The 24802-nt window shown below is 35.1% G+C and overlaps 3 protein-coding genes and 1 pseudogene across 4 annotated transcripts; 3 read left to right on the forward strand and 1 right to left on the reverse strand.

The window, feature by feature from the left end:
- The first annotated feature begins 6032 nt into the window (after positions 1–6032).
- On the forward strand, positions 6033–7105 carry LOC110725034 (thymocyte nuclear protein 1-like). Its single transcript, XM_021904512.1, has one exon. It carries the CDS (start codon positions 6303–6305, stop codon positions 6894–6896), a length of 594 nt encoding a protein of 197 aa, XP_021760204.1. The 5' UTR covers positions 6033–6302; the 3' UTR covers positions 6897–7105.
- Positions 7106–8538: 1433 nt separating this feature from the next.
- On the reverse strand, positions 8539–9250 carry LOC110725035 (annotated as a pseudogene).
- Positions 9251–14224: 4974 nt separating this feature from the next.
- On the forward strand, positions 14225–18886 carry LOC110725123. 2 transcript variants are annotated; one of them, XM_021904589.1, is made up of 3 exons: positions 14225–14922; positions 16079–17009; positions 18132–18836. In XM_021904589.1, exons 2-3 carry the CDS (start codon positions 16090–16092, stop codon positions 18595–18597), a joined length of 1386 nt encoding a protein of 461 aa, XP_021760281.1. In that variant the 5' UTR covers positions 14225–14922; positions 16079–16089; the 3' UTR covers positions 18598–18836. The 2 variants fall into 2 exon arrangements, with proteins under 2 accessions (XP_021760281.1, XP_021760283.1); XM_021904591.1 differs by lacking the exon at positions 14225–14922 and adding an exon at positions 14931–15038 and having other exon boundaries at positions 18132–18886.
- A 1057-nt stretch (positions 18887–19943) lies between these two features.
- Positions 19944–23115, forward strand: LOC110725125. The gene is made up of 3 exons (XM_021904592.1): positions 19944–20188; positions 21773–21855; positions 22774–23115. The coding sequence occupies exons 1-3, from the start codon at positions 20110–20112 to the stop codon at positions 22804–22806; spliced, it is 195 nt and encodes a 64-aa protein (XP_021760284.1). The 5' UTR covers positions 19944–20109; the 3' UTR covers positions 22807–23115.
- The last annotated feature ends 1687 nt before the right edge of the window (positions 23116–24802 follow it).

Here is a 24802-nt window from a genome sequence, read left to right on the forward strand (position 1 = left end):
TAGAGCTCTTTGCACTCTTAGTCATTTTTTGCGTTGGCTAAGATTGATATGAGATTTTTGGCTGAATTTTTGTAAGTGTGTCCCCACAGATGGCGCCAAATTGTTTCGGTTAGAAAACAATGGACCTTCGGCAGGTCCTTCGGATGAGTGGAGACGAAGCCCAATTCGAGTGATGACCGAATTGAGGATTTCCTGCACAGCTAAACACACGTGAACTAGCCTCGGGGGTTGTGCCGAGGAAGGCCCCTCCGACGCCGAAGTCAGTACGGGTGTAAGATAATGAGAGAAAAGCTATGCAAGAGAGTTTATTCGCTTGAGGCAATTTGTGTGAATCAATGTAATTGTGCAAAAATATGAGCTTTTATACCTTACTCCAATTGAGTGGATTGGGCTTGAGGAGTTAAATGGGCTGCCATTGAACTGGGCCTTGCATTACCTGACTTGGCCTTTTGAACATAAGGGTTGAACCTTGCCTTATGAGCTTTGTTTATTTTCATTTGTAGACTGGGCCCAAATACAAGTTATTTGAACCCCAAACGGGTTCAATTATCTTGGTTTAGCTAGATGCGTTCATTTGACTAACTACTTTAAAATATAAATGCTTGATATATCAATAAATGCTAGAAAACTACTTTAAATATAATGACTAACAAAATTTTCATTCATTAATTTTAAAAAGTCGAGCATGACACATGAATTACCGTGGTACATAGATTATAATACAAAATATCTAATCAAACATGAAGTCAAAATGAGCTTATAAAGTTGGTGCCAATCCCAAATCTTATCTTTAAAGTACCAACAAAAATATGTACTTGTCATAATTAATAAAATTTAATTTTATTAATTTTTAAAAGGCCGAGCATAGCACAATAATTACTCCGCAATAGACCTAACTAAACATAGGGTTAGGACGGGCTTTATAATATTGGCAACAACCCAAAACCTCAAGTCTGCACGGTATTTGTGGCAAATAAGCCCCAAGACTTAAGTCTCATGTGCAAATTAACCCTCTTACTAAACCTGGGCACGGGCCGGGTTGGCCCGCGTGCCGCCCGGCACGACCCGCTGTTCGGCACGGCCCGCCGTTCGGCGCAGCCCGGCACGGCCCGAATTCAAGCACGGCACGGCATGAAGTTCAACTCCCGTGCCACGGGCCGTATCACGGACAGGGTTGAGAATTCCCAGGCACGGCCCGGCACGAGCACGGCCATGGCCCGCCGTGCTGGCCCGTCGTGCCGGCCCATAGGCACGGCCCGCGGGCCAACGGTAATGTTACCGTTTATTCTAGCTCCTTAATAAGCCAAAAAAACGGCTAAAAAACGGCTAGTTTTTTGCCAATTTGCTCCCCAAAAATTCTATAAATACTCACCTCCATTTCATTCCCAAATCACAAAATCACAATCTCTTCTTCTTATCTCTTATATTCTCTAAATCTCTAATAATCCTTATTTTCTTAAATTCTCTAATTATTCTCTTAAATTCTCTAATTATTTTCCTAATATCGGAAAAAATTAAAAAGTTCGTAATCATAATTAGTGGAGCGTTGAAGCACGGTTGTAAGATCTAAACTAATCTTAAATTTATTATTGTTTTATTGTTATTATTAGAATAATCTTGTTTAATTATTATTGTTGTTAATTGTTATTGTTGTTGTTATAATTGTTGTTATTAATTATTATTATTGTTACAATTGTTGTTATTATTTATTTTTGTTGTTATTGTTATTGTTATAGTTGTTGTTATTAATTATTATTATTGAAATTTTTATTGTTAAAATTGTTGTTATTAATTATTATTATTATAGTTAACCACTTTTTATTAAAAAATTAATTGTTAATTATGGCATCGAACAACCCATCATCTAGGTCTAGGGGAAAGGCCGACTTATCCGTAGTAGTAGTTCTAGGGAACCACCAAATACAACGAGCCCCCAAATTACGAGTCAAACCAATGACCCCATTTACTTCCCCCCGGGCTATGAGCCATATAATACGTCGGGATTTCCAGCACCACCACTAAACCAATTTCCACTACCACCATACCAATTTCCACCTAATTATATCGGTGATCAACAAAACTATTGTTCTAGCCAAGGTAGCCAAGAAAGTACCCGAATTCCCTCCGGTTCTACCCCTTCTACTGCCACTCCCACTAGTCCCACTACTAACCATCACACACATCATGAATGGTTAACCGAAACTGAGATGCTACTTTTGAAAAACCGAAGGAGTGAGGTATGGCGTTATTTTGTCCTAAGTAAAGATGGTGAACAATGGGCAAAATGTAAAACATGTAATAGTGTATTCACGGCAGTTACCAAAAACGGGACGGGACACTTATCTAGACACATGAAAGCTTGTGCAAAACCAGCTAGTGATCCAACCCAGCCCAAAATTTCCCAATTCCATCCATACGGCTTTACATACAACTATGAGAGGGATAGGGATGAACTAGGAAAAATGATAGTACACGCCGAACAACCTTTTCTTTTCTCGGAAAGTGACGCATTCAACACCTACATTAACAAAGCACTACAACCCCAACATAAAAGAATCTCTAGGAAAACCGTTCGTTCCGCCGCAATGAAAAATTTCCTAGAGTACAAAGTCCGGTTACAAGCCGAATTGAGTAACCTTAACTGTAGAGTATCTTTAACAGCCGATTCTTGGGATAGTGGTTATAAATATCACTATTTATGTGTGACTTGCCATTGGGTAGATGATCAATGGATGTTACAAAAAAGAATAATGCACTTCAAAATGCTGGAATACCCACACACCGGCATTAACATTGCTCACCATTTAATGCAAGCAATAGACGAATACAACCTTCGAGATAAAATGATGTCTATGACTTTTGATAATGCAACCTCTATGACATACACAACTAATCTTATCAAACAAAACTTAACCGATGTACTATTAGACGGTGAAGCTCTTCATACTAGATGTGTTTGCCATGTACTTAACTTATGTGTACAGGATGGAGTTCGGGCAATTGGCCCATACTACAGCAAAATCAGAGATGCTATTATGTCTATTAATAGCTCTAACATGAGATACCAAGAATGGAAGAGTTTTCTAAAACAACAAAAGATAAGGGTAATAAAAATTAGAACCGATTGCCCAACTAGGTGGAATTCCACCTATGACATGTTAACAAAGGCAATTGAGTACAAGGGCCCGTTAACATTATTTTACAACCAAAAATTTCCACAAAATGCTTTGTATGATGATGATTGGAATAACTGTGAAAGATATATGCAATTTTTACAGTTATTATATAACATGACGTATTGTTTTTCTACTGTTTACAATCCTTGTGCTCAAAACTTTCTTTCTAATGCATGCTTACTCGCCCAACTTTTCGCTGATCATCGCCATCAAAGTGATTATGATCAGTATCTTCCAGCAATGGAAAAAAAGTGGCGTAAATATTATAGTAAGATTCCTTTGATTTATATTTTTGCTTCCATATTAGATCCTAGGCAAAAGTATGAAAACACATTTATGTTAGTTGACATTTACTTTCAATGCATGTTTCTTGACGATGATGTAGAAAACTATAAGACTAATGTGAAGGATCAGTTTTTTGCTTTATATAGAGTCTATGAAGCCAAATATGGCACCGTTCCTCGCTCAGGGCCTTCCCAACCATCCAAAAACGTAAGTAAGAAGGCCAAACATTTATTTTCACAAGCTACTAACTTGATTTCAAGGTTTTCAGGTGATTCATCAATCAGGAGAACGCAAAGCGACGTCTCGGAGTTGCAGATGTACCTGAGTTACGACTTCACCAAAGGCATGGACGACGATGAGATAAACAGCCTCGACCTCCTTGCATGGTGGAAACAACAAAGCTCGAAGCATCCAACTTTGGCGGCAATGGCACGAGACATTCTTGCTATCCAAGTTTCCTCCGTCGCCTCCGAACGAGCTTTCAGCGCAACCGGAAGGGTTTTAGACGATAGAAGAACAAGTCTAAAACCCGAAACACTAGAAATGTGCGTGTGTTTCAAAGATTGGTTGGATGCGGAAAATCGCTCACAAGACCGTTCTTACGACCACAACGACAACGAAGAAGGAACCTCCGCTTCCGGTTCGGGTTCGGCTAGTTCCCAATCTATGCAACTAGCCGATGACCTTGAAGGCGAAGGCGAAGACGAAGACGAAGACGAAGACGAGCAAGAAGAAGGAGAAGAAGAATAGACAATTATTGTATATTGTACGATTTTAAAAATATCAATTTTATCATTTTCCAATTTTTGTTTAATACCATCATTGTATGATTTTTATCATTGCTATCATTGTACAATTTTCTCAACTCAAGTAATAATAATATAAAGTACGCATTATTCACATCCAAAGTCCAATTTGCGTTTTTTCCCCGTTTTGTTACAATTTGTAAATTCATATTAAAAAAAATAAAATTATACCAATTACTAATAAATCATAAACATTAAATTTTAAAGTAATAGTATAAAGTAAATATATAAATATAAATATTGAATATACAAATTATAAAACATAAATATTCAACTTATAATTATAAAATTCATAACTTAATAACTTATAACTTATAAGTTATAAACTTATAAGTTATAACCTTATAAAACTTATAATTATAATTTTATAACTTATATACATTATAAACTTATTAATTTATAATGTTGTCATATATATAATAAAAAAATAAAAAAATATTTGAAAACTGCACCAGCCCGCTGCCAGCCCGCAGGCCGGCACGTGGCCGGCACGGCACGAGCCCGCCAGGCACGAGGGCCGTGTCGTGCCGTGGGCTGGCCTGTGAAAATGGCCGGCACGACACGACACGAAATCTTGGGCCCGCCGGCACGACCGGCACGGCACGAACCAGCCCGTGGCCCGCCAGGCACGGCCCGCGGCGGCACGGCCCGACACGGTGCCCAGGTCTGCCTCTTACTATTATTGTTACAAATTAAACCTATATCTTTTGTAATATGTGCAATCAACACCTATAGACATTCTCCCGATCACATCTAACCTGTAATTTTTAATTCAACCGGATTACAATTATATGTTTTCAACTTTATCAGAATACAACTATATATTTACCACTATACAATACAACTCTTATACATTTGAACTACAAAGAATTTATATGCTTAGTACATACATGTAAAACTTCATTATAAGTAGAACATCATTAAATACAAATCAATTTATACTAACATAAAATAAAAATTTTCAAGATGGAGATGGAAAAGTAATTTTTATTATGGATTGAGAAGACCATAAGGTTGATGGAATATTTTATTTTAAAGAAGTCGATGGATTATTTCTAGTAACATACAGTAATATTAGATAGTTCCCGAGCCATGCTCAGTTTTTAAAATTAATGGTAATTGAAATTTAAACATAATATCTAAAAAATGTAATCCAAAAATCCATTTTAAGGGTAAGTTTATCCCAAGACCCAGACTCACACACCAGACTTTGCCACGTCAACTTTTCACTAACTTTAAATTATTTTTTATTATTTAGACTCATACTAAATTTTCTCCAATTTAACACATTATCCTTAGACTCACTTCAAACTCACTTAACCTTCTAAAAAATATTAACACTTATTATTTAAATATCAATAACTATTTTGAGCTGATGAGTTGACAGCTCATCATTGGCCAACAAAAAAATAATCAAAATTCTTTTTCAATTTGTAGAGTCTTAAGATGAGTTTTGGATTTCAAAACTCATATCAAGACTACTTATAGTCTTGCACCACATTATTGCAAAAACACAAGTCTTGCATGTGAGTCTGAGTCAAGACTCCACTCAAGACTCACCAATAAACTTACCCTAACAATAAATAATTAATGATAAAGTTCTTAGGCATATTAATACTTCTACAAAAATCTTAAGAAAAAAATAAAAAATAAAAATGATAAAGTAGAGTTAATTCCTGTTATTTTGAGCTTCTGGGCACAACAAAGATTAGCAGAGCAGAGCAGAGCAAAGTAAATTTATTGCTAATTAAAATAATGGTTGTTTCCCCTCAAAAAACAAGTCTACTTTGATATGTAGAGACATAATAATGTATTTGTGTATTATTTATTTATTGCTAATTAAAATAATGGTTGTTTCCAGTGGAATTTGTTCATTTAGATTAGATAACTGTTATCAGTAATTAAATTGCACAATTTTCAAAGTAAAGGGGACTAATTTGCACATAGTACTTAAGTCTTAGGGCTCATTAGCCACATGTTCCATTATGTAGTTGGCGCCAAAAAAAAGTCCATTTACCCGCCATAAATCCACTTTATGAATATTCACAAATCAGAAATCACACTTGTAACAGTCGTAAATACACAATTCACAAACCCTAAATTCCCCAAAAAAAAAAAAACGAAGCAAATGAAGAAGAAAAACCAAAAACCTCCAAAACAAGAAGAAGAACAACAACAACAACAAGATAAACAGCAATACTGGTTGCTGAAAACCGAAATTGGGGAATGGTCATGGGAAGATCAATCATCAAACGGAGGAAAATCCAAATGGGACGGCGTTAAAAACAGGCAAGCCCAGAAATATCTCAAATCCATGAAAATGGGGGACCTCTGTTTCTTCTACCATTCTGGTAACAAAGCGCGTCGCATTGTCGGCGTTGTTACCGTCGTTAAGGAATGCTATGACGACGGAGATGACGGCGGAGTTGCGGTGGATGTGGCGGCGGTGGGGGAGATGAGGAGGCCGGTGGATTTGGCGGAGATGAAGATGGATGATCGGATGAAGGCGTCAGGGTTTGCGTTGTTTCGGCAGCCTCGGTTGTCGGTGGTGCCGGTGTCGAGGGAGGTGTGGGAGAGGGTGTGTGAGTTGGGTGGTGGGTATGAAGGGGATGGAGAGGATGAGGTGTGAACTATGAAGCATGATCACCATGTGTTTGTGTTTTTGCCTCAATGAAAGAAAGTTATTTTAGTAAACATTTTGGCTAAGCATTGCTTAGATTATTTAGAGGATGTTAAGTTTGTAGTCTCTATTTTGTATAGCATGATTACTACTATGAAGGTTACTAATTAATGGAGTAACATTATAACAGTAATACTCGTACATCGATATGGTGCTTTTATCTTCTTTCTAAAAGGTGTTTATGCGTTCCTCACACGCTCACATAAGATTAATCGTTAACATATGCTATTGTTGAAAAAATTGTTTGTTGAATATATATTCATAGGCATACTGAATTTTAATCCAAATCAACTCACACTAGTTTCATTTGTTTATGAAAGTGAATGTAGTCAATTTGCTGCATACGTGGTATTGTGGTCGAATGGTAGATACCAGTAGTAGAGGTGAAAAAATCATGATTGGGCCACATCTAGTAAATAGGCTTAATATTGAAATTAATTTGATTTATTGTCATTGACTCATTGGGTAAAATGTGTGGGTAAAGTGGGATAAAATTGGATCATGAGGAAGTTAAATACTTGACAATATAGACAGAATCAAATATCTATCATTCTAATTATTGTGATATACTGTATTGGCAATTGCATCATCCAACTAAATGGTGCAATCACACCAAAAAAAAAACTAAAATAAACAAATAAAATAATTAAATGGTGCAATATGTATCAAGTATAGAAAATTGGTAAATTGTTGTTTTCATTCATTTGACGGTCTAATTAAATTACATGATTTTACTAGCAATTGAAACTAACACTGATTGATATTATTATTAAAAAAAGCTTAATAGACGACTAGATCCATGTCAAGACCTACTAATTGTTGTCTTAACCAAAGATCAATGGATGATTAATTAACAACTATTTTGTTTTGTAATACCTAGGATTGTTCTTTCTTGTGAAGCAAGATATACATGGCGTATGTATATACATTATTATTGCTAAACCAATCTACCCCTAAGATAATTAGAATGAATAACAAAATCATGTAGTATAAATTATAATTGTTCATATATAGGGGTCGTTATCTGTGTACTAATTGTAGTTTATACTTTAATAACAAGTAATTAAACAACGTCATTTGCTTCAAACGAGACACAAGGTATGGCAGTAAAATAGTGTAGAGCATTAGGAAGTTGGCGCCTTCCATCACTTAGTCTTCATTCTAAGTCACAAGTTTGCCCAATATAATTTAAAATTTATAATTAACTAATTAAGTAGTACAAACAGTATATAATTATGAGATATTTTTTATCAACAAACATATAAAGCTATAAGTCGTCCTCATAATCATGATTTCTTTATTTTACTTAGCTTAGCTTTCACTAAATTTGTTGAAAAACTTTACCCAAAATCTAATCAAAGGTCATTGATCGAATAGATCGGTTTGGTTGACAATTTGACATGCATCAACTCAAAATAAATTGCATCAAATTAAAATAAATTCCACGCATCCAATTGTAATACACCCTCAAGTGTTAAAACGTACAATATGACAATAAGATATTAGGTAATATACTCCCAAGTAATAATAAATGGTAATGAAAAAGTATGAATGAAATACGAGCGGACATGTTTGAGGATGAATTTGTATTACTATATATGGGGATTACAATTGTAATGTGTTATAACAGATTTATGCAATGGAACAATTTGAGAATTCACCCTCAAATACAATGAATCTAATCATCGTCAAAAACACGTGGGCGCCTCCAGATAGTGACTTTGGTTTGCTTAGATGTGTGAGTATTAATTTGCTCCAACAATGATATAAGTTTTTCCTCAGAAACCTTTTGAACAATTTGACCCATCCGAGCAGCTCTTAATATAACATCCTCTACTCCTCTAGCCTTTTCAGGCTTAACCAGAGCAATCCGAGAAAGTCTTTCACGTGCTTCACTCGAAACAATCTGAGCAACCATCATCTGCCTTCGTTCTTCAGCTTCCACTTTTGCCTCTTCTTTAGCCATCTATCTGTTGTGCTGTTCAGGGTTCTGCTGACTTCCTCAACCACCTCCGCCACGTTGTGCCATCAGCTCCTGCATTCTTTTTTTGCCTGATGGCTTCCAATTCAGGATCCGCCATTGTTATCAAGAGCAAGGTTGACCAATGAAACTATTTGGGAATTCACCCTCAAACACGAATAAAAGAGGACAATGTTTATGATGAAATTAGACAATAATCCTCTTCCCTCTTATATAGGCTAACCCACGTCAATTGGATATTTTACTTGCCCCCAAGCCTAAATAATCCTAAATGGATTACATATACCTAAAATCTCTCTAGTCCAAACGGGTATGATACAGGTATGGTTTTCATGCTCAAGGACTATAGGTGCATATTTTTTATTTGAACGTACCGCATTTAAATTTAACTAATTAGGCCTATTTTTCACTTTATATATAAACTTGATTAGATATGATCAACTCTAATTAAACGTAATTAACATTGAAATTAATATTAAAATCTATTTTTTATAAGGTGAACCAAATGTATGCACCATAAGGTGACCAGAGAAGGTTGAGCAGTTGAGCCACAACCCAATTATTTTTAATAACGAGGGATAGTGCCCATTGGGCAATTACAAATGCAGGTTGAGATGTTAAAGAAGGCCAAAAAAATGTCATGGAACGATACATCGGCAGTATATTGGCGAGTTTACGTTGCATTAATAATATTTCTTTCAATTCTTTTTTTTTTTTAACACAAAAGAGGACAAATTATCCTTACATCGATATGATTACAAGAAAATTTGATGAAGGTAATCACCAAGCAGCCAACATAACCAACAAGCAAGTAGTTCAAACTGGAAATGAAAAGATAATTATACATAAACAACCACCGAGGATCCAAACTATAGCACGAGGAACATCTAAACCGAAAGAGGAGGGTGAGCATTAAACAGCAAGAGCAGGTCCCATCTCCCTTTCATAGCCGAGCTTGACACAATCTGGAGGGTTGAAATAAGTCTTATGCCCAATCTTCGGCAAGAGTATGGGCAATGACATTAAGATCCCTAATATGAACGATCTCCACAACTGTTGGTGTACTGTAGTACTCGTATTATTAACATAGTGTACAATCATACTCGCTATCATAGTCTACTGCTAAACTTGATTATACACGAGGTTTTACTTTAATACGACAGCATAATGTTATGTTACCATTAATAATCAGAAAATCAAAATCTAGAATGAAACCTGACATATCACACACGCGTTACAATAATAATATGAATATAAACTGTCTAGACATAATGCAATACATTCATTGGCGGACTTGGCCTTATGCCTGGTGGGTCAAATGACTCACCAGGGCCCAAAATATTTTTTAAGTTTTTTTAAAAAAAATAAATAAATAAATTATTTTCTAAGTTTTTTTTAAAAAAAAAAAAATACTAACTTTGAACCTTTTGTTAATGTTGTTGGGTTTTTGATGAAATGTGAACCTAATGCTTGTACAAATTTTAATCTTGTCAATTATTAGTTTGTTAATTATTAGAGAGCTAAGCTTGTCATGTTGTCAATTATTAGCTTGTTAATTATTAGTTTGTTAATTTTAGTCTTGTCAATTTTAAGCTTGTTAATTATTAGTTAGTATTGTAATCTTGTCAATTTTCTATTTGGATGATCTTTGTAAATAATTTTTCTTGGGAATTTTGGTAAATTTTTTCTTTTTACATATTTGGTTATCAATTGTGACTCACCAGTCGGAAATTCCTGGGTCCGCCACTGAATACATTCCAATATACTTAACTAGCTAATTTTCAATGAAGTAGTTAGAGGTATTTATTTATTTGTTATTATTTTTTTATATACTGTTGATTATACAAATTGAACTCCATTAACTATAAACTTGGTACGACATTGTAGTAATATGACTGTTTCCAATAAATTTCATGAACGTAGATAGATAAGGCCATATACCATATCATCCTTCATTTATGGTCCATAATGTTTTACTGGCATGGGACAATTGAATATAATCATCTACTCCGATCCGTACTGGACTACTAGCATGGGCTGATGGGCGCATGGCTGCATGGCATGGCCCTCGTCCTAGAGCGCTCATGGTTGCATGGGCATGGCCCTCGTATTTGGTTTTTTTTGGCAACTTGACTTGCATCTACAATTTCATGCATGTGACTCAAGCCTTAATTTTGCAAGTGAGTTAATCTTTTTCATTACTTTCCCTTGTCAAAATAAATGGATGTTATATTGAATTTATATACCGATAATATAAGGTGAGGTTGTTTTGACCTAACGCTTAAGACTAAAAATCCATGATAACTCATTCTGACCAAAAAATAAAAATAAAAATTGTTATATCTTTGCTTTATAATTAATTGGAACATAATCTATTGTGCAATGTGCTATGTTAGTTTTTGAAAATTCTTACGAAGTATATATATCAAAACTTAATTATTTGTGAAGGAAGGAATCAACCCGAAATGATTTCACCGTGACTATTATTAGGAGCCTGATAGTAACTTTATAGGTCTATTTTGGTATTATTGAGAATCTGAAAACCAAACTAAGATGGTCCTTTTGGTCCCTAGTCTAAAAGATCTTATCACCAAATTTGTACGTATGACTCTTTCTACATGATGCTGAACGATCATTTTGTTTCCTTTGGTCATGACTCAACATAAGTCCCTTTATAATCAACTTTTCAGTTTTTGTAAAGCCGATTTAGGATCTACAAGTAGTATTTTATTTGACTTATTATTCTTCAAGTTATTTTGTCTATTTTTTTTCCCTAGCATTACTTAATTTGTTAGTGCAATTGAATTTATTTTCACAATAGAAAATTAAAACTTATTTTATGTGAAAAAAATCAGTCTAAGTTAAGCATAACAAAACCTTATGATAGTTGTCAACAAATGCATTACGCATTACAAAATACTCCACCCGTTTCAAAATGATGTTCCTGTTTACGTAAATCGATGCAAGTTTTTACCCATCTTTGACTGCAAATATGTTTAATTTCACACTAGCAAAAATTATAAAAGTTAGATATTAATAATGTACTCATCAAGACGAATCAAACTAGATCTCACATGACTATATTTGTTCTTGTAGATTGAAAGAAATTTAGAAGATTCTCTCTTATTTTTAAAAGGTCAAAGATTCCAAACAGGAACATCATTGTGTAACAGAAGGAGTAAATGTGTATCAATGGTACAACCCTACGCAACCCCTTCATATAGAAAACAGTCTCTTACAAAAATATATCAAAAATCAAAATGATCTAAAATTACGATGGTAATTAATATGTAGTACTATCTTTAGCCATTAAAACTGTAAATTCAAATAACAGTCGGGTCGGGTCGGGTTAGTTTACGATATCTTTACCTCTAAGGAGTAGTGACTAGGGGCACTAGGCCACTAGTAGCTTGATAGATAGAGAGGATGGGCAAGTAAAGGAGGCCACATAGATGAAATCTCAGGGTGACATGTTGTGGGACAAACCATGGTCTAACGTGTAGGAGACATAATTAATTGATAAAAAGTATCAAAGTAAGAGAAAATAGAGAATAAATGAAGAAGATTAAGAAAGTAGTTGGAATAAATTTGGAAATACTGTACGTTTATAGCTTGGTCTCTGCACAAGCTTACACATGATATCCTTATTCCTTCCCTTGGCTAATCTCATCTCATCATTGATCAGATTTTCTTTGGTTTTACATTCCTATTTCTTTATTATTCAACTTTTATTTATTTTTGGTGGGTGCAATAATGTTGGTTTTATAAAACAACAAAAGTGGTCAAGAATCCAGCCTCACCGTCAGTAATTAAGGAGGACCCATTTTCATATAAACGACATTTTGCTGATATCACTTTTAAACCGACCCATCAACTAGTTAGGCTAAATATTACAGAGTATTAGGTGTTGTTTGATTGCACATAGATAATAAGGAAATTAAAATTTCACGTGAATTTGAAAATATGGGTTGGTATTGGTTTTGTAGACCTTAAAAAATACGGAGTAAAAATGTGAGAAATGCAAATTCATGGGAATTTTGAGTTACAAGGATATGATTTGTAAGTTTAATTAATTCTTAGGAAATTTGTTGTGGGATTTAATTTCCCATGATACATAGTCCTATGTAGGAAATTCATTCCTATGTCAACCAAACATTAACTTAGTGTTAGATTTAGAAATTACACTTTGCAACGAATTTATATAAGTCGAAAGAACCATTAAAAAAAGAAGTCAAAGGTTCTGTTTGGCAAAAGTAGCGGTTGCAGATAGCTTTTAGCGATCGAGTAGCGAGTATCTGTTAAGGTAGTGAGTAGCTGTCAATTAGTAATGGGTAGAGGTTAGCTGTCAAGGTAACGGTTGATAGTATGAGTGTTTGACAAAAGTAGCGGTTGCAATACTAAAATATATAAAAATTCATACAAATATTAATTAAAAAGTAATAAAAACTTATCAAACGCTACCCGCTACTTCTAAATGCTACTATTTTTAACGTTTGAGAAAAGCTACCTAAACGCTACCTCTATCGCTAACCGTTACTAGAATCGTTACTTTGCCAAACACTCTCAAATTTGTTCTACTAGTGTTTTGACTAGTCAAAACGCTAATCGTTATCTAAAACGCTACCACCAAATAGGGCCAAAATAAAATAAGGGTAATATATTTTCTCTAGTGATAATCTATGGACAAAATTTAGTTTATAGTCAACATATTTTAGCTTTAAAGAACCACACATAAAACGATAAAGTATGCTCGAACTTATTTTTTCTATTCTGATATGCTCTTATTTTTTTAAGTGTAATGCTATATGTAGCTCTTAAGGCTATGAATAAGCATTTAATATCTTTCCTAATTTGATATTAATTTAGGAATGTATGACAAAATTACACACAAATCAGTGTAATTAATGTTATACTGTATTTTCATTTGTTTTTTTTTTTGTTTTTTTTTTCTTCCATTTTTAGCTCCTTATATATAACTCTAAGAGCTATGTATATCATTTTTTTAACTGATTTGAAATAAGTAAAATTAAGGTAAACTAAACATGACCTAATTAGGCCCTGTTCAGTTCCCTTTATTTTTACTGAACTGAAAATATTTTTACTAAATTGAAATTATTTTGGAAAAATTGTCAAAAATAATACAAACTTTCACCCGTCCGCTAAAAACAAGTCAAACATTCGATTTTTTCTATTTAATACAAACTTTGGAGGGTATCCGCTTTTAACAAGACATTTTAACTACAACCTAAACAACCGGTAAACTTTTTTTTTTTTTTTTTATAAATTCATTAAACAATTTAATTAACTCAGAATTAACACTTAAACTTAACAATTAAAAAATAAAAATCACTCCTCCTCCCCACCGCCAGCCACCACTGATCCATCCCCTTCCTCGGCAGCGTCTGCCCCTCCGGCGATCCTTAGCCGGCGCCTCAACCCTTCACCTGCGCCAGCGACCTTAATTCCGGCATCCCCAACCCTCCCCCTCCCCCTCCCTCAACCTCATCTCAAAATCAACAACACTCACAAAACTCCAAACAATTCCATGCTCAAATCATTCTCAACGTTTTCAATTCCGACGTTATTACAATCACTAAGCTCACTCAAAAACTCTGCGACATTGGATCCATTCACCATGCTAGTCTTCTTGTTTATTCAACTCCAACCCCAGATCTTTCCCTCTACAATTCCGACGTTACATCTTGGGACTTGAGTCACCAAGTTTTGTCCTACGAGGACGGTCTAACAATAAATAATTATAAATTTTAACCTTTCCCTTTTTTGTCAAATGCATTGTCGTTTTGCTTCTAACAAAATACTCCTCCAATACGTAATTAATCCAGTATACTTAATCAAGAAAAACCAACAGAGTGTAAAAGATAACTGCAAAAACAAACCAACAACAATTCAATTCAACAGATCAAAGCTTACATCGGAGGAGAGAGAAAACCATCGACTACTTTCTGTTCTTCATCAACCCTTTTTAATTCTCACGTAATTTTCTCTATTCATTTTTTTTTTCTTCACTCCACTTTCCCAATTTATTTTTCTACAATTTTTTTTGGTTTCAATTTTCTTATAGAAGTCGATGATTGTTTACAACTGCCTATGTAAGATCAATTTTTATTTTATAAGAATTTCTGGGTTTTGATTTTGAGCTTTTTCTTTTGCTAGTGAAGCATAATTTCACCATGAATAGATTCTGGAAGATTCATGTTGATGAAAAATCATTTTGTCCTTTTCTGGAAATTTTGTTTTTAGTGCTATAATCTTCAATTTCGTGTTGAATTTGATCTGTTGATACTTAATTTGTGTGAATTAATGATTCATGATACCATATTTATGTTGATGAACAATAATTGTTTTTGGTTGAGCATGTTACTATTATAGGATATTAAGTCATACATGAATATTGATCCATTTTTTTTGTTTATGACAATTAATGGAATTTATTTAGCATCATAATTGATGGGAAATCATGTGCTTAAAAAGTAAGATTAGGAGTAAAAACAAGAAAAGGATTTGATTTTTTAGTGGGAAGTTGTGAATTACTGTACGGATCTGATTTTTTATCTGCTTGGTTTAATGAATTTCTGTAATTTTACTTATGACACTTTACATTTGGAGTTTGAATAAACTTGTATGTAGTAGGGTTATGTTACAGTTATATCGAATCGAATCCTGGCTACATCATCGCCCTTATTTACCTAACCCCTGTAAAAAAAGTTTAGTAAGGTGTGAGTTGTTATTGTGTTTTTTTGGTGTTCACAGCATGAAGTACGGAATGTGTTGTTTTCGATTTGAATTTCTTATTATTTGTATTTAATTTGTGTGTTTGTTTCATATGCTGATTCCAGAGTCCAGACTCCTAGTAGCTGTATTGATCTTGAGATAAATCCATGGCTTTATGAATTGGAATGATTTATAAATGATGTGATCATATTGGTTGGTGAATTTCTGGTTGTAGAAGGTCAGACTGTGTACATTTGGACTGTTTTTTCGTCGAAGCCTAGGATTCTTTTTGTATGCTCTTTGACTGCATTGCTTCTTGTTTTTGCAAAATATAATGGAGGTCTTCATCATGGAAATAAGATCGATATCTTTCATTTGATTCTTGTTTTTAAACTCTTGATTTATTTTGCCCTTGTAGTAAAATGACTGATGGCCGCTGCAGAAGCAAGAGCAGCTTGGCAAAGAACAGCTAACCGTTACTTTGTCCAAGAAGATGCTAAAAGAGCTCCCAAATTAGCTTGTTGTCAATCTTCAAACTCATCTTCAAAACTAGTCGATGCAGGACCAGCTAATGCTACTGATGCCCCGGATCATCGAACTGTAGGTCATATGCCTTTCGATAGGACACCTTCATATAGTAATTTGCCTCCTGATGCAAAATGGTGGCTTCAAATGCAACCAAATAATGGGCATCACACGGGCCTTAACTTTCAGCATTTTCATTCTAGGACAGCTGATGAGGAAACCTCTTCACCTGTTACTATGAGGACAGATTTTCCAGTCAGAGAGATTGCAACTATGGATGATGAAAGTATACAGAATGTTGTTTACAAGGACCTGGAGTCTTTTTTCGACGCGAAGAAAAATCCTGAATCATTATTGGATGAATTGAATGCTGTTGATAGTTATAAGGTGGATCAAGATTATCTTGATGTAAAGAACATGACAGACTACTATGAGTTTCTGGAAATGGAGATGGTTGGTAGCTCCGTTTCTAAACAAATCAGTGACTTATCTTCAAACACAGATTCTTCTTGGATTGGTGGCGAGAAGGTTCCTTGGTGGCGTGTTTCAGATGGGGAGGAATTAGCCTCGTTTGTGGCGCATAAATCACTTCATCATGTTGAGAATTGTGATCTTCCTCCCCCTCAAAAAACGCATGTGAGAAGAGAGCTTTCTAAACACGCCAAATCTTTTGACCAAGATGAGATTTATATGTCCTCTTTAGAGTGTGAGGCTCGTAGTGATGCCATTTCCAGTCCATCTTCTGGCAGGTCACAGAAAATAGATTGGTCTGCAGTACAAGGAAAACTATCCCAGAATGAAAACAATGCTTCTGGACCTAACAGGTAACATGAAAAGTCTAGTTGTGCTGTTGCACTGATACCCCCCCCCCCCCCCTCCCCTCTCTCACCAACTTTGTTTTCACTGGAGAATGAGTGTGGAGATAATGGTAGGAATGTGCCTATTATACGAAGTATATTTTATTTTCCTATTTTGTTGACTTCTAACTTTGTTCTATAATACTACTCGTAGTGCAATTTTATGTTAATTCATGAATTATCCTAGAAGTTTGTGCCTTTTGAAACTCTCAAGTCTCAAAGTACCAATGGTAGGATGGGACAAGGGTGTGGATCTATTTGCTCTATAAAAGCTTCATGTAACACAGCAGGACCAAAAATATCTTCAATTGGGTATCCTAATGTCTTAATAGCACAAATCCTTACAGTAGTAAGTAGCCTGTGGCCTTATTGGAAATGGTAGACTTGCTGAAACCCCTAGGATTTAGCATCGAAATAGAGAGAGCTGTGAGACTAGTCAAGTTTGGATCATGTATTCTACAGCCATCTAATCCTACTTGCATTTGCTGTTTCAGATAGTGCTATACTTTGCTGATTGACAGTGCCAAATTAAAAAGTGTGGTGCAGTATTGCTGTAAACAGTACTATACTACTATATGTATAGCCTGTCGCAATGTTGAATGGATTATTTGTGCTTATAGATTGAATTATGACAGATGAAGTTATATACTTCATATTAAATATTTAACTTTCTCCCATAGGAAAAAATCTCTCTCTGTGCTGTGTTCTTATGGTTCCAGGATTTAGCAAAAGAATTGTTCTCTTATTACTGGAATGTTTTCCTTCGAACCTTTTTCAGTGTTTCTCTGAAGGCTCATTAAATCATTGGTTCACTCCTCGGTAAATTGAGGCTGTCATTTGGAGTACTGCCTAGTTTATACTGTGACCTAATTTCTGCTGTTCTGCATCCTATTCCTGTTTTTGTAATAGGTCTTCCACATAGGGTAGTGATGTAGATGGAATTTGATTTTGGGTGCCACTCCCGAAGATTTTACCAATTAAGCTTGTTGGCATCTAGTCCTTATACCTCATATATTGTTCTGTGATTTGGACATTATTAAGTCCTGTTAACTTATTCGTGTTGGCTCTTCTATAATTTCTAATTCCCAGAACAAGTAGTGATATACCAGAAGAGGGAAGGATTTTTGATAACGACCCTTGCAAAGCTAAGCTATTGGAAGCACTTTGCCATTCTCAAACTCGGGCAAGGGAAGCAGAGAAGGCGGCAAAACAAGCATACACTGAGAAAGAACACATTCTCAAGCTTTTTTTCCGACAAGCTTCCCAGCTCTTTGCTTACAAGCAGTGGTTCAAAATTCTACAATTGGAGAACCACCTCCTACAGACCGAGGGTGAGTCGTCACCTCCCACAGGATTCCCTGATTTACTTCCTTGGATACCCTACAATCCCCGAAAAAAACTGCATAAAAGCTGGCAGAAGGCAAAGCGGCGTAGGAGAGGCTCACAAGAAAACGACATTGGTAGATACGCTGTTGCATTTGCTGTAGGCTTCACTCTTGTTGGCGCTGGGCTGATTCTGGGATGGACAGTTGGTTGGTTGCTACCTGCATTTTAGGTGAGTAAACCTTGTTTTGAAGGTTGAAGAAGCAGAGCAGTAAGATTAGGTTTCTTTTGGTATTACACTGGAAATTTGCTTAGGTTTTTAGCAGTTTGGAGAGTTTCCTTATGATGGATCGCTCTGAGGTCGTGTATGTATTTAGTCGTATGTGTCATGTATATATGTAAATATTGAATGTTAAAACAGACACTCTGTAACAGCTTTCTTCATTTAAGGTATGTAAATTTTCTTCATTACATGTATGTGCAATTTATAGTTTATACAGTGGCTTGCGAAGTGATCTCAACTCTCAAGTAGGAATCATTATGTTGATTCAGCCTGTTAACCTCCATGTCTCTTGATAGAGTTTCTTTCCATTCTTGTCTTCATAGTCAAAGAGGTTTGCTCCATCCATTTTGGACAAGTGCAAACCATTTTTGATTCTCTTTGGTACTAAAGTAGTGCTTACTCGTAGGTAGTACGAGTAAGTCTTAACTGTTGTTTATCCAAGATAAAATGTCTACATATCGTAAAGGCTAGAGTTTCTCCGCCCTCGGAACTGGTAAGGATTAACTGATCAAGCCAAATAAGTCCATTGAGGGCAGCAAGTTACCAGATTATAGGAGCAATAAAGTATACTAAATGCAAGTGATTTGGAAAATAGAAAAACATTCCTTCCCACAGTAAAGGCAAATTCTAAGAAGCGGAACCCCAAACTCACAAACTATTGTCGGGAGAATGCCTGTGATCTTAGTGACAACTCAAAGTGCGAAATGCAAACCGCTCTTCCATAGTTTAGCATTATCTCAAACTCAACACTCATTAGTCATTGCCTCTTTGGAGTGTAATACTTTCTCATTGACTTATTTCAAGGATCTTGAATCCAGTACCCTATGCTTATTGGCATTAGACCAAAAATTTAGAGATCGTGAACAAAATTAAATGGTCAACCTAATGAATGATACAGTACTTAATGAGAAATTCTAACAAAAACACAATACGAAGTATTTCTTTAATGTAGAGGGGAATAATGTAAAATTTATTCAATTACACGTCTTACACATGACACATCATGTCCCTCTCTAATATTTACCAACTAAGCAGGTTGACTATATTGATATATGATTAGCGATGAAATAATGCTCATTTCTTACACTTTCCTTTCATCATCTTTTTAAATCTCAAAAAAATTTGAACTTTGACGAACACATTAAAACGAGTTCAACAATATATTGATTCATTAAAAAAAATTGTACCCTTAGTTTACACACCGTTAATGTTAACGGAGTGTAAATTAAGGCTATAAATTTTCTTAGCAATAAATTATAAAGAGTACTATTTATACAATAAAATTTGTACGGATAAGTGTAACACTCTAAAAAACCGAAAAATACATGACCAAGTAGCGAAATAGATGAATCAATTTGGTCCGTTTGGCAGCCACCATTAACGCACCCAAAATCCGAACTCACAAAAAACACACACACAAAGAAAGAGAGGAGAGAGAGAAAAAAGTGAGAAGTCGGAGAAATGGGAGTAATGCAGAAACTCAGGATGTTCGTCGCTGAAGAACCAGTCGTCGCTGCTTCTTGCATTATTGGTGGCATTGGTATTATTTTTTCCTCTTTCTAAACCCTAATTTTCTCGATTCAATTTCATTAATTTTACTTTGATCAACTTGTTAATTGCTACTAGATTTTCAATTCATTGTCTGATTGATCTATTAATTAGTCGATTTAACCCTAATTTATTGATTGCCTTGCGATTTCTGGTATTATGTAATTTGATCATTTGCTCAAATCCGCATCTTAGGTTTCAGGATTTTCAATTTGTTTGGACAAATGGAGCTATTTAGGACGAATTTCCTACAAATGGAGCTATTTGTTTGTAGTTTAGATAGGATTTTGTTGGCGTAATTTTGTTTAGTTTTAAAATGTGATGCTGAGCCATTTTGAGCTCGACTTGTAGGACTTTCATCAGACGCAATTCGATTTTGAGCTCAACATGGATAAACATTAATTTCTTTTCCTTACTTGTTACGGTCAGTTACGGAGTAGTTGCTTACAGTCTAGGTTGGATTGTTATCAGCATTTAGGTAATCTCAGGAGGGAAGTTAAGGTCTTTAGCTATCAGCTTATCCGAGTATCTTAGAATGTTAGCATTCAGTCCAATTAAGGTTTTGAGGTGAGAGCTAAAATCTTGGAGAGTTTACTCAACCCCCAGTCAGTGTAATATGAAATGTTTCGGAAATAAATTTTAAGTGATTGCCATGAGAATAGTTTTAACTTGTTTTAGGACTTTGGAACACTCGTTGTGGTTTAAGCCATTTAAGGATACACTTTAGCTTTAGAACTGTGCCAATATGATTATGATATTGGCTGGATGGTCTTAGACTCTTTGGTTTGATGGAAAGCACTTCCATTGAAAATTAATTTTTCTTGCAAGAAAAGGGAAAACATGAGTGAGGGAAAATGTGGCTTCCCATACAAAAGGAAAATATTTTCCATGAAAACTGATTTATGTTCCGTTATAAACCAAACAAAAGAAGTTGGGAAAATGTTTTTCTCTCAACCAAACAATCTGCTGAAGAGAACATTGAATAGTGCAAAGCTGACTTGATATAAGGATCAGCTTAGTAGATATACACTCATGCCGGAAAATATGGTAAATGTGGAAATTTGACACAATTGTGTACCCTAGTTATTGGTGTGTTTATCTATTCTATTAAGATTTGGTGCCAGAGTCCATGCTTTACTACAATATACTGTTATGCACTTTTTTTTTTTTTTTAAATGTCAGGCCATCAATTGTATGATTATATTCTACTCTTTGTCTCGTATTAGTAAATTTGATGAAGTTCGTCATGATTCACACTGCACAAAACCTTTTTAAATGCTTACTTGTATTATATCCAATTACAAATGTATAACACTGTGTTTGAATAAGATTTAGAGGGATAGGTAGTGTTGAGAGAGTGACCAAATATTTTCTCTCTCTTTTTGGATGTGGATTGTTAGGAGAACTTGAGGGTTCCCTTTAAATAATCCATATTCTTCCAGAGTTAGGAACCTTTGTGGGGAAAACACAAGCACACTTTGAAGTTAAAATTATAAACTGAATTAGTTTGCTCTTCGATAATATAGGCTTCTTGGCAATTGTGTTCTCACTGTTCTTTTCTGGTCTGATGCTTCAGGGCTTTTTCTTCCAGCTGTGGTGAGGCCTATGTTGGATTCCAGGAAAGCAGCCAACCAAGTACCTCCACCCCCTCTGAATGATGTAAGTGTCATTATGTATTCTTACACTAACCTTGGACTTTGCTCCATGTTACAAGGAACACTAAGCTCTTCCATTTCTGTAGATCAGAATTTAATCATTTGTAGAAGATTAAATTTGGATATGTTTGCTCCCTTCATTGTGGAGCCTATTGCCTGTTTGTTTTTTCCTTTTTTTTTTTTTTTTTTTGCTCTTTCCTGATTGCAATGTCAAATCAAGTTTTAGTTAATCACTGATCACAATATGTCATGTTTGTTCCATAGACAGCCCGTATGCTAGCCAGCTACATGTAGCGCCAATGAGAATCAATTTAAGTGTAATTTTGCAAGCAAAGTGACATTCTTTATTTGTTTTTAAAGTTAACATTCTCATCACCAAAGTTCTGTTATTCATTATAAATGTCCATTACCACCTAATACTACTTCCGAGCAGTAACGGGTGGCAATGAAAATTTTGTTAAGAATAATTGTTATCTTGGGGTAAACTATCATTGCCACGGGAATGGACATTGTTTTTTTACAAAATCATATACAAATTCATACCTATTACTTCGTTCCTAATGGTTTGTAAGTTTGTATAGATTCTTTAGTTTTAAGATATAGATAATAACCTTGAAGTACCTACGTGAAACTGAATGTATAATGGAAATTGTATCAGATATGTGGATGCTTCAAATTAGACTCCTTGCCTTCTGCCTAGTATTCTTTCATGCTTATTTGCCAAGTCCAAAAAGGTGGTGGAATAGTTTCTTTGCTGATTTATAGGTCTTGGTCTGTTCCATAGAATAAGCTTATACTTTGGTCTGGGTGACTGGATGCTCAAATTAGCTCTGCAGCTGCTTCACACTCTTTATCTGACGTGTTTATGGATTAACCTGTGCATCACTTACATGATGATAATATTTATCATCTGTTTTTGTAGGTTGTTGCTGGTGTTATTGGTAGAAAAGAATGAAGTGGATCATGGATGTGAGTCCTGATTTTTCTTGAAGTTCTCTTGTCTTCTTTTAATGTGAGATATATTCTCATAGGAAATAAGCCATTTTTTGTATGAGCTAGATATACTGTATTTCTTGTTTCTCCTTTTTTATTGTACGGAAAAATGTTTACTATGTCCTGTAAGGGATCTGTTAAATGTGTAACCAGCTTCTTACATCCTTTTCAGCTCCAGATCTGAAATTTATGTGTGTGTTTTGCATTTCATAGTTTCACTATTTTTGGACCATTACTTTACAAGATTAATGCAGAACTCTGTTCCATGCTATTTAGAATGCTAATTATTGCAGTACTGATTCAATTAGTTTTCCCTCATCAAACTACCATTGATCTTGAAAATTTTTAGAGCACAAACACCCTTTAATAAGCTTAAATATGAGAAGGTATAATTTGAACACTTTCCTAATGATAAATTAGCTCTGTTTTATAGTTAGCTGCAAGCCTGCAATACCTTGCCAGAAAATGCCGTAGTAGTTAGCTCGGGGAAAATGTAAGCTCAGCTACATAGTTTGAAAGAAAAAAAAAAAAACTGAGGCTTCCTTGTACAATTCTCATGTGCAGAGATTTTGAGCAAAGTCAGTTGAGGCAGGCATACATTAGGAACTATGGAAGAATGTAGTTTACAAATACAACCATCTACCATCCAAATTGGGAGAGGACTGGAACCTAACCACCCAGAAATGAGCCCCGAATCCGAATTAGCCCAAAGGGTGAAGCGGATGGAACACCCAAAAAAAAAAAAAAACTACCATCCAAATTTGGTGATTAAGGGGACGTTAACTTTCTATACAAAGGATACAGAAAGAGTCTTATTGCAAGAGTAATGTTGTGCGCATTCCTCCCCCTTCACTGGGAGTGGGAGCGATTTTACATGTATACTGGGTTAATGTTGATATTGATAGCCTGTAGGAACCTTCTAAAATGCGGAAAACCTTCCTTTCCATCTTGATATTCTATTGCTATCATTTTCTTCCTCGACCTCCTGACTATATAAGACTAATGAACTCCAGTATAGGCAGTTAGTACAGCAACTTAGAATGCCAATGCCACTAGTTTTGGTGCAGCTTTAGTGCTTTTTTGACTAGGACAAATAATGACAGAAATTAAGTTTGTCAATAATGCCAGTATAGGACTATTTTTTTTTTTTTTTTCGTGATTTTGGTGATAGGAATAGGATGCTCTCCTCCACTGTTTCTTACAAAGCATTATAATGGGAAGACTAGTGCAGTTATATTCTATCTCCTCCATAACAGCACTACACAAACATGGTGAAAGGAATTGTACAGCAAAAACCTTTTAGTTAGATAAGAAACTGTTACAATGCAAAGACTCAGAACTTAAAGAGAGCTTAAAAAGGTGTGATGGGAGTGTAAGTATATCGTGGAGTATTCCACCTCAACTTTATTATGGGTGGGAGGGAGTAATTAGTACTTCTTCGTTAGTGCTACATGGGTATGTACAGTGATTAGTGGTATATAACATTAGTAATTTAGCAGTTAGTAGTCGATTATTTGTGATTTTGTGTTGGCTTGGCAGTTTGGTAAGTACATATACGCCATTTTCTAGTTGAAACCAAATTATGCTAACTAGTAGTTGGGTAAGTAGCAGCTTGATCAGTATATTTCAATGCAGTTGCTTTTATTTATTAGTCAATGTCATCAATTAATCATATTTAAGAGAGAGAAAGAGGAGAGAAAATGTGGTTGCAATCTGAATATTGTAGCGAATACATTGATTGTTGTTTCTTTTGGAAGTTACAGGCCGTTAAAGAAGTTATTCATCTTTTTTGTCCTGTAATTGACCTGGTTTAATTGAGCTGCAGTACGACATGTAGTGGATTTGCTTTTAATGCTGTATCTAATCAAACTATTGCAATTGATATGAACAAAATTATACCTTAATTTGACTCCATATATAGTTGCGATTTTACGATAAAGTATGTAGTTGGCCGATTA

This window comes from Chenopodium quinoa, unplaced genomic scaffold, assembly GCF_001683475.1.
Source record: "Chenopodium quinoa cultivar QQ74 unplaced genomic scaffold, ASM168347v1, whole genome shotgun sequence".
Taxonomy (NCBI): domain Eukaryota; kingdom Viridiplantae; phylum Streptophyta; class Magnoliopsida; order Caryophyllales; family Amaranthaceae; genus Chenopodium; species Chenopodium quinoa.

What these genes read in the sequence shown, in the direction of transcription:
- LOC110725034 (XM_021904512.1), top strand. Translation starts at nt 6,303, where the DNA reads ATGAATATTCACAAATCAGAAATCACACTTGTAACAGTCGTAAATACA.
- LOC110725123 (XM_021904589.1), top strand. Translation starts at nt 16,090, where the DNA reads ATGGCCGCTGCAGAAGCAAGAGCAGCTTGGCAAAGAACAGCTAACCGT. An exon ending in AATGCTTCTGGACCTAACAG is followed by an intron (nt 17,010 to 18,131) that starts GTAACATGAAAA and finishes TCTAATTCCCAG; the next exon opens with AACAAGTAGTGATATACCAG.
- LOC110725125 (XM_021904592.1), top strand. Translation starts at nt 20,110, where the DNA reads ATGGGAGTAATGCAGAAACTCAGGATGTTCGTCGCTGAAGAACCAGTC. An exon ending in TTGCATTATTGGTGGCATTG is followed by an intron (nt 20,189 to 21,772) that starts GTATTATTTTTT and finishes CTGATGCTTCAG; the next exon opens with GGCTTTTTCTTCCAGCTGTG. An exon ending in CTCCACCCCCTCTGAATGAT is followed by an intron (nt 21,856 to 22,773) that starts GTAAGTGTCATT and finishes CTGTTTTTGTAG; the next exon opens with GTTGTTGCTGGTGTTATTGG.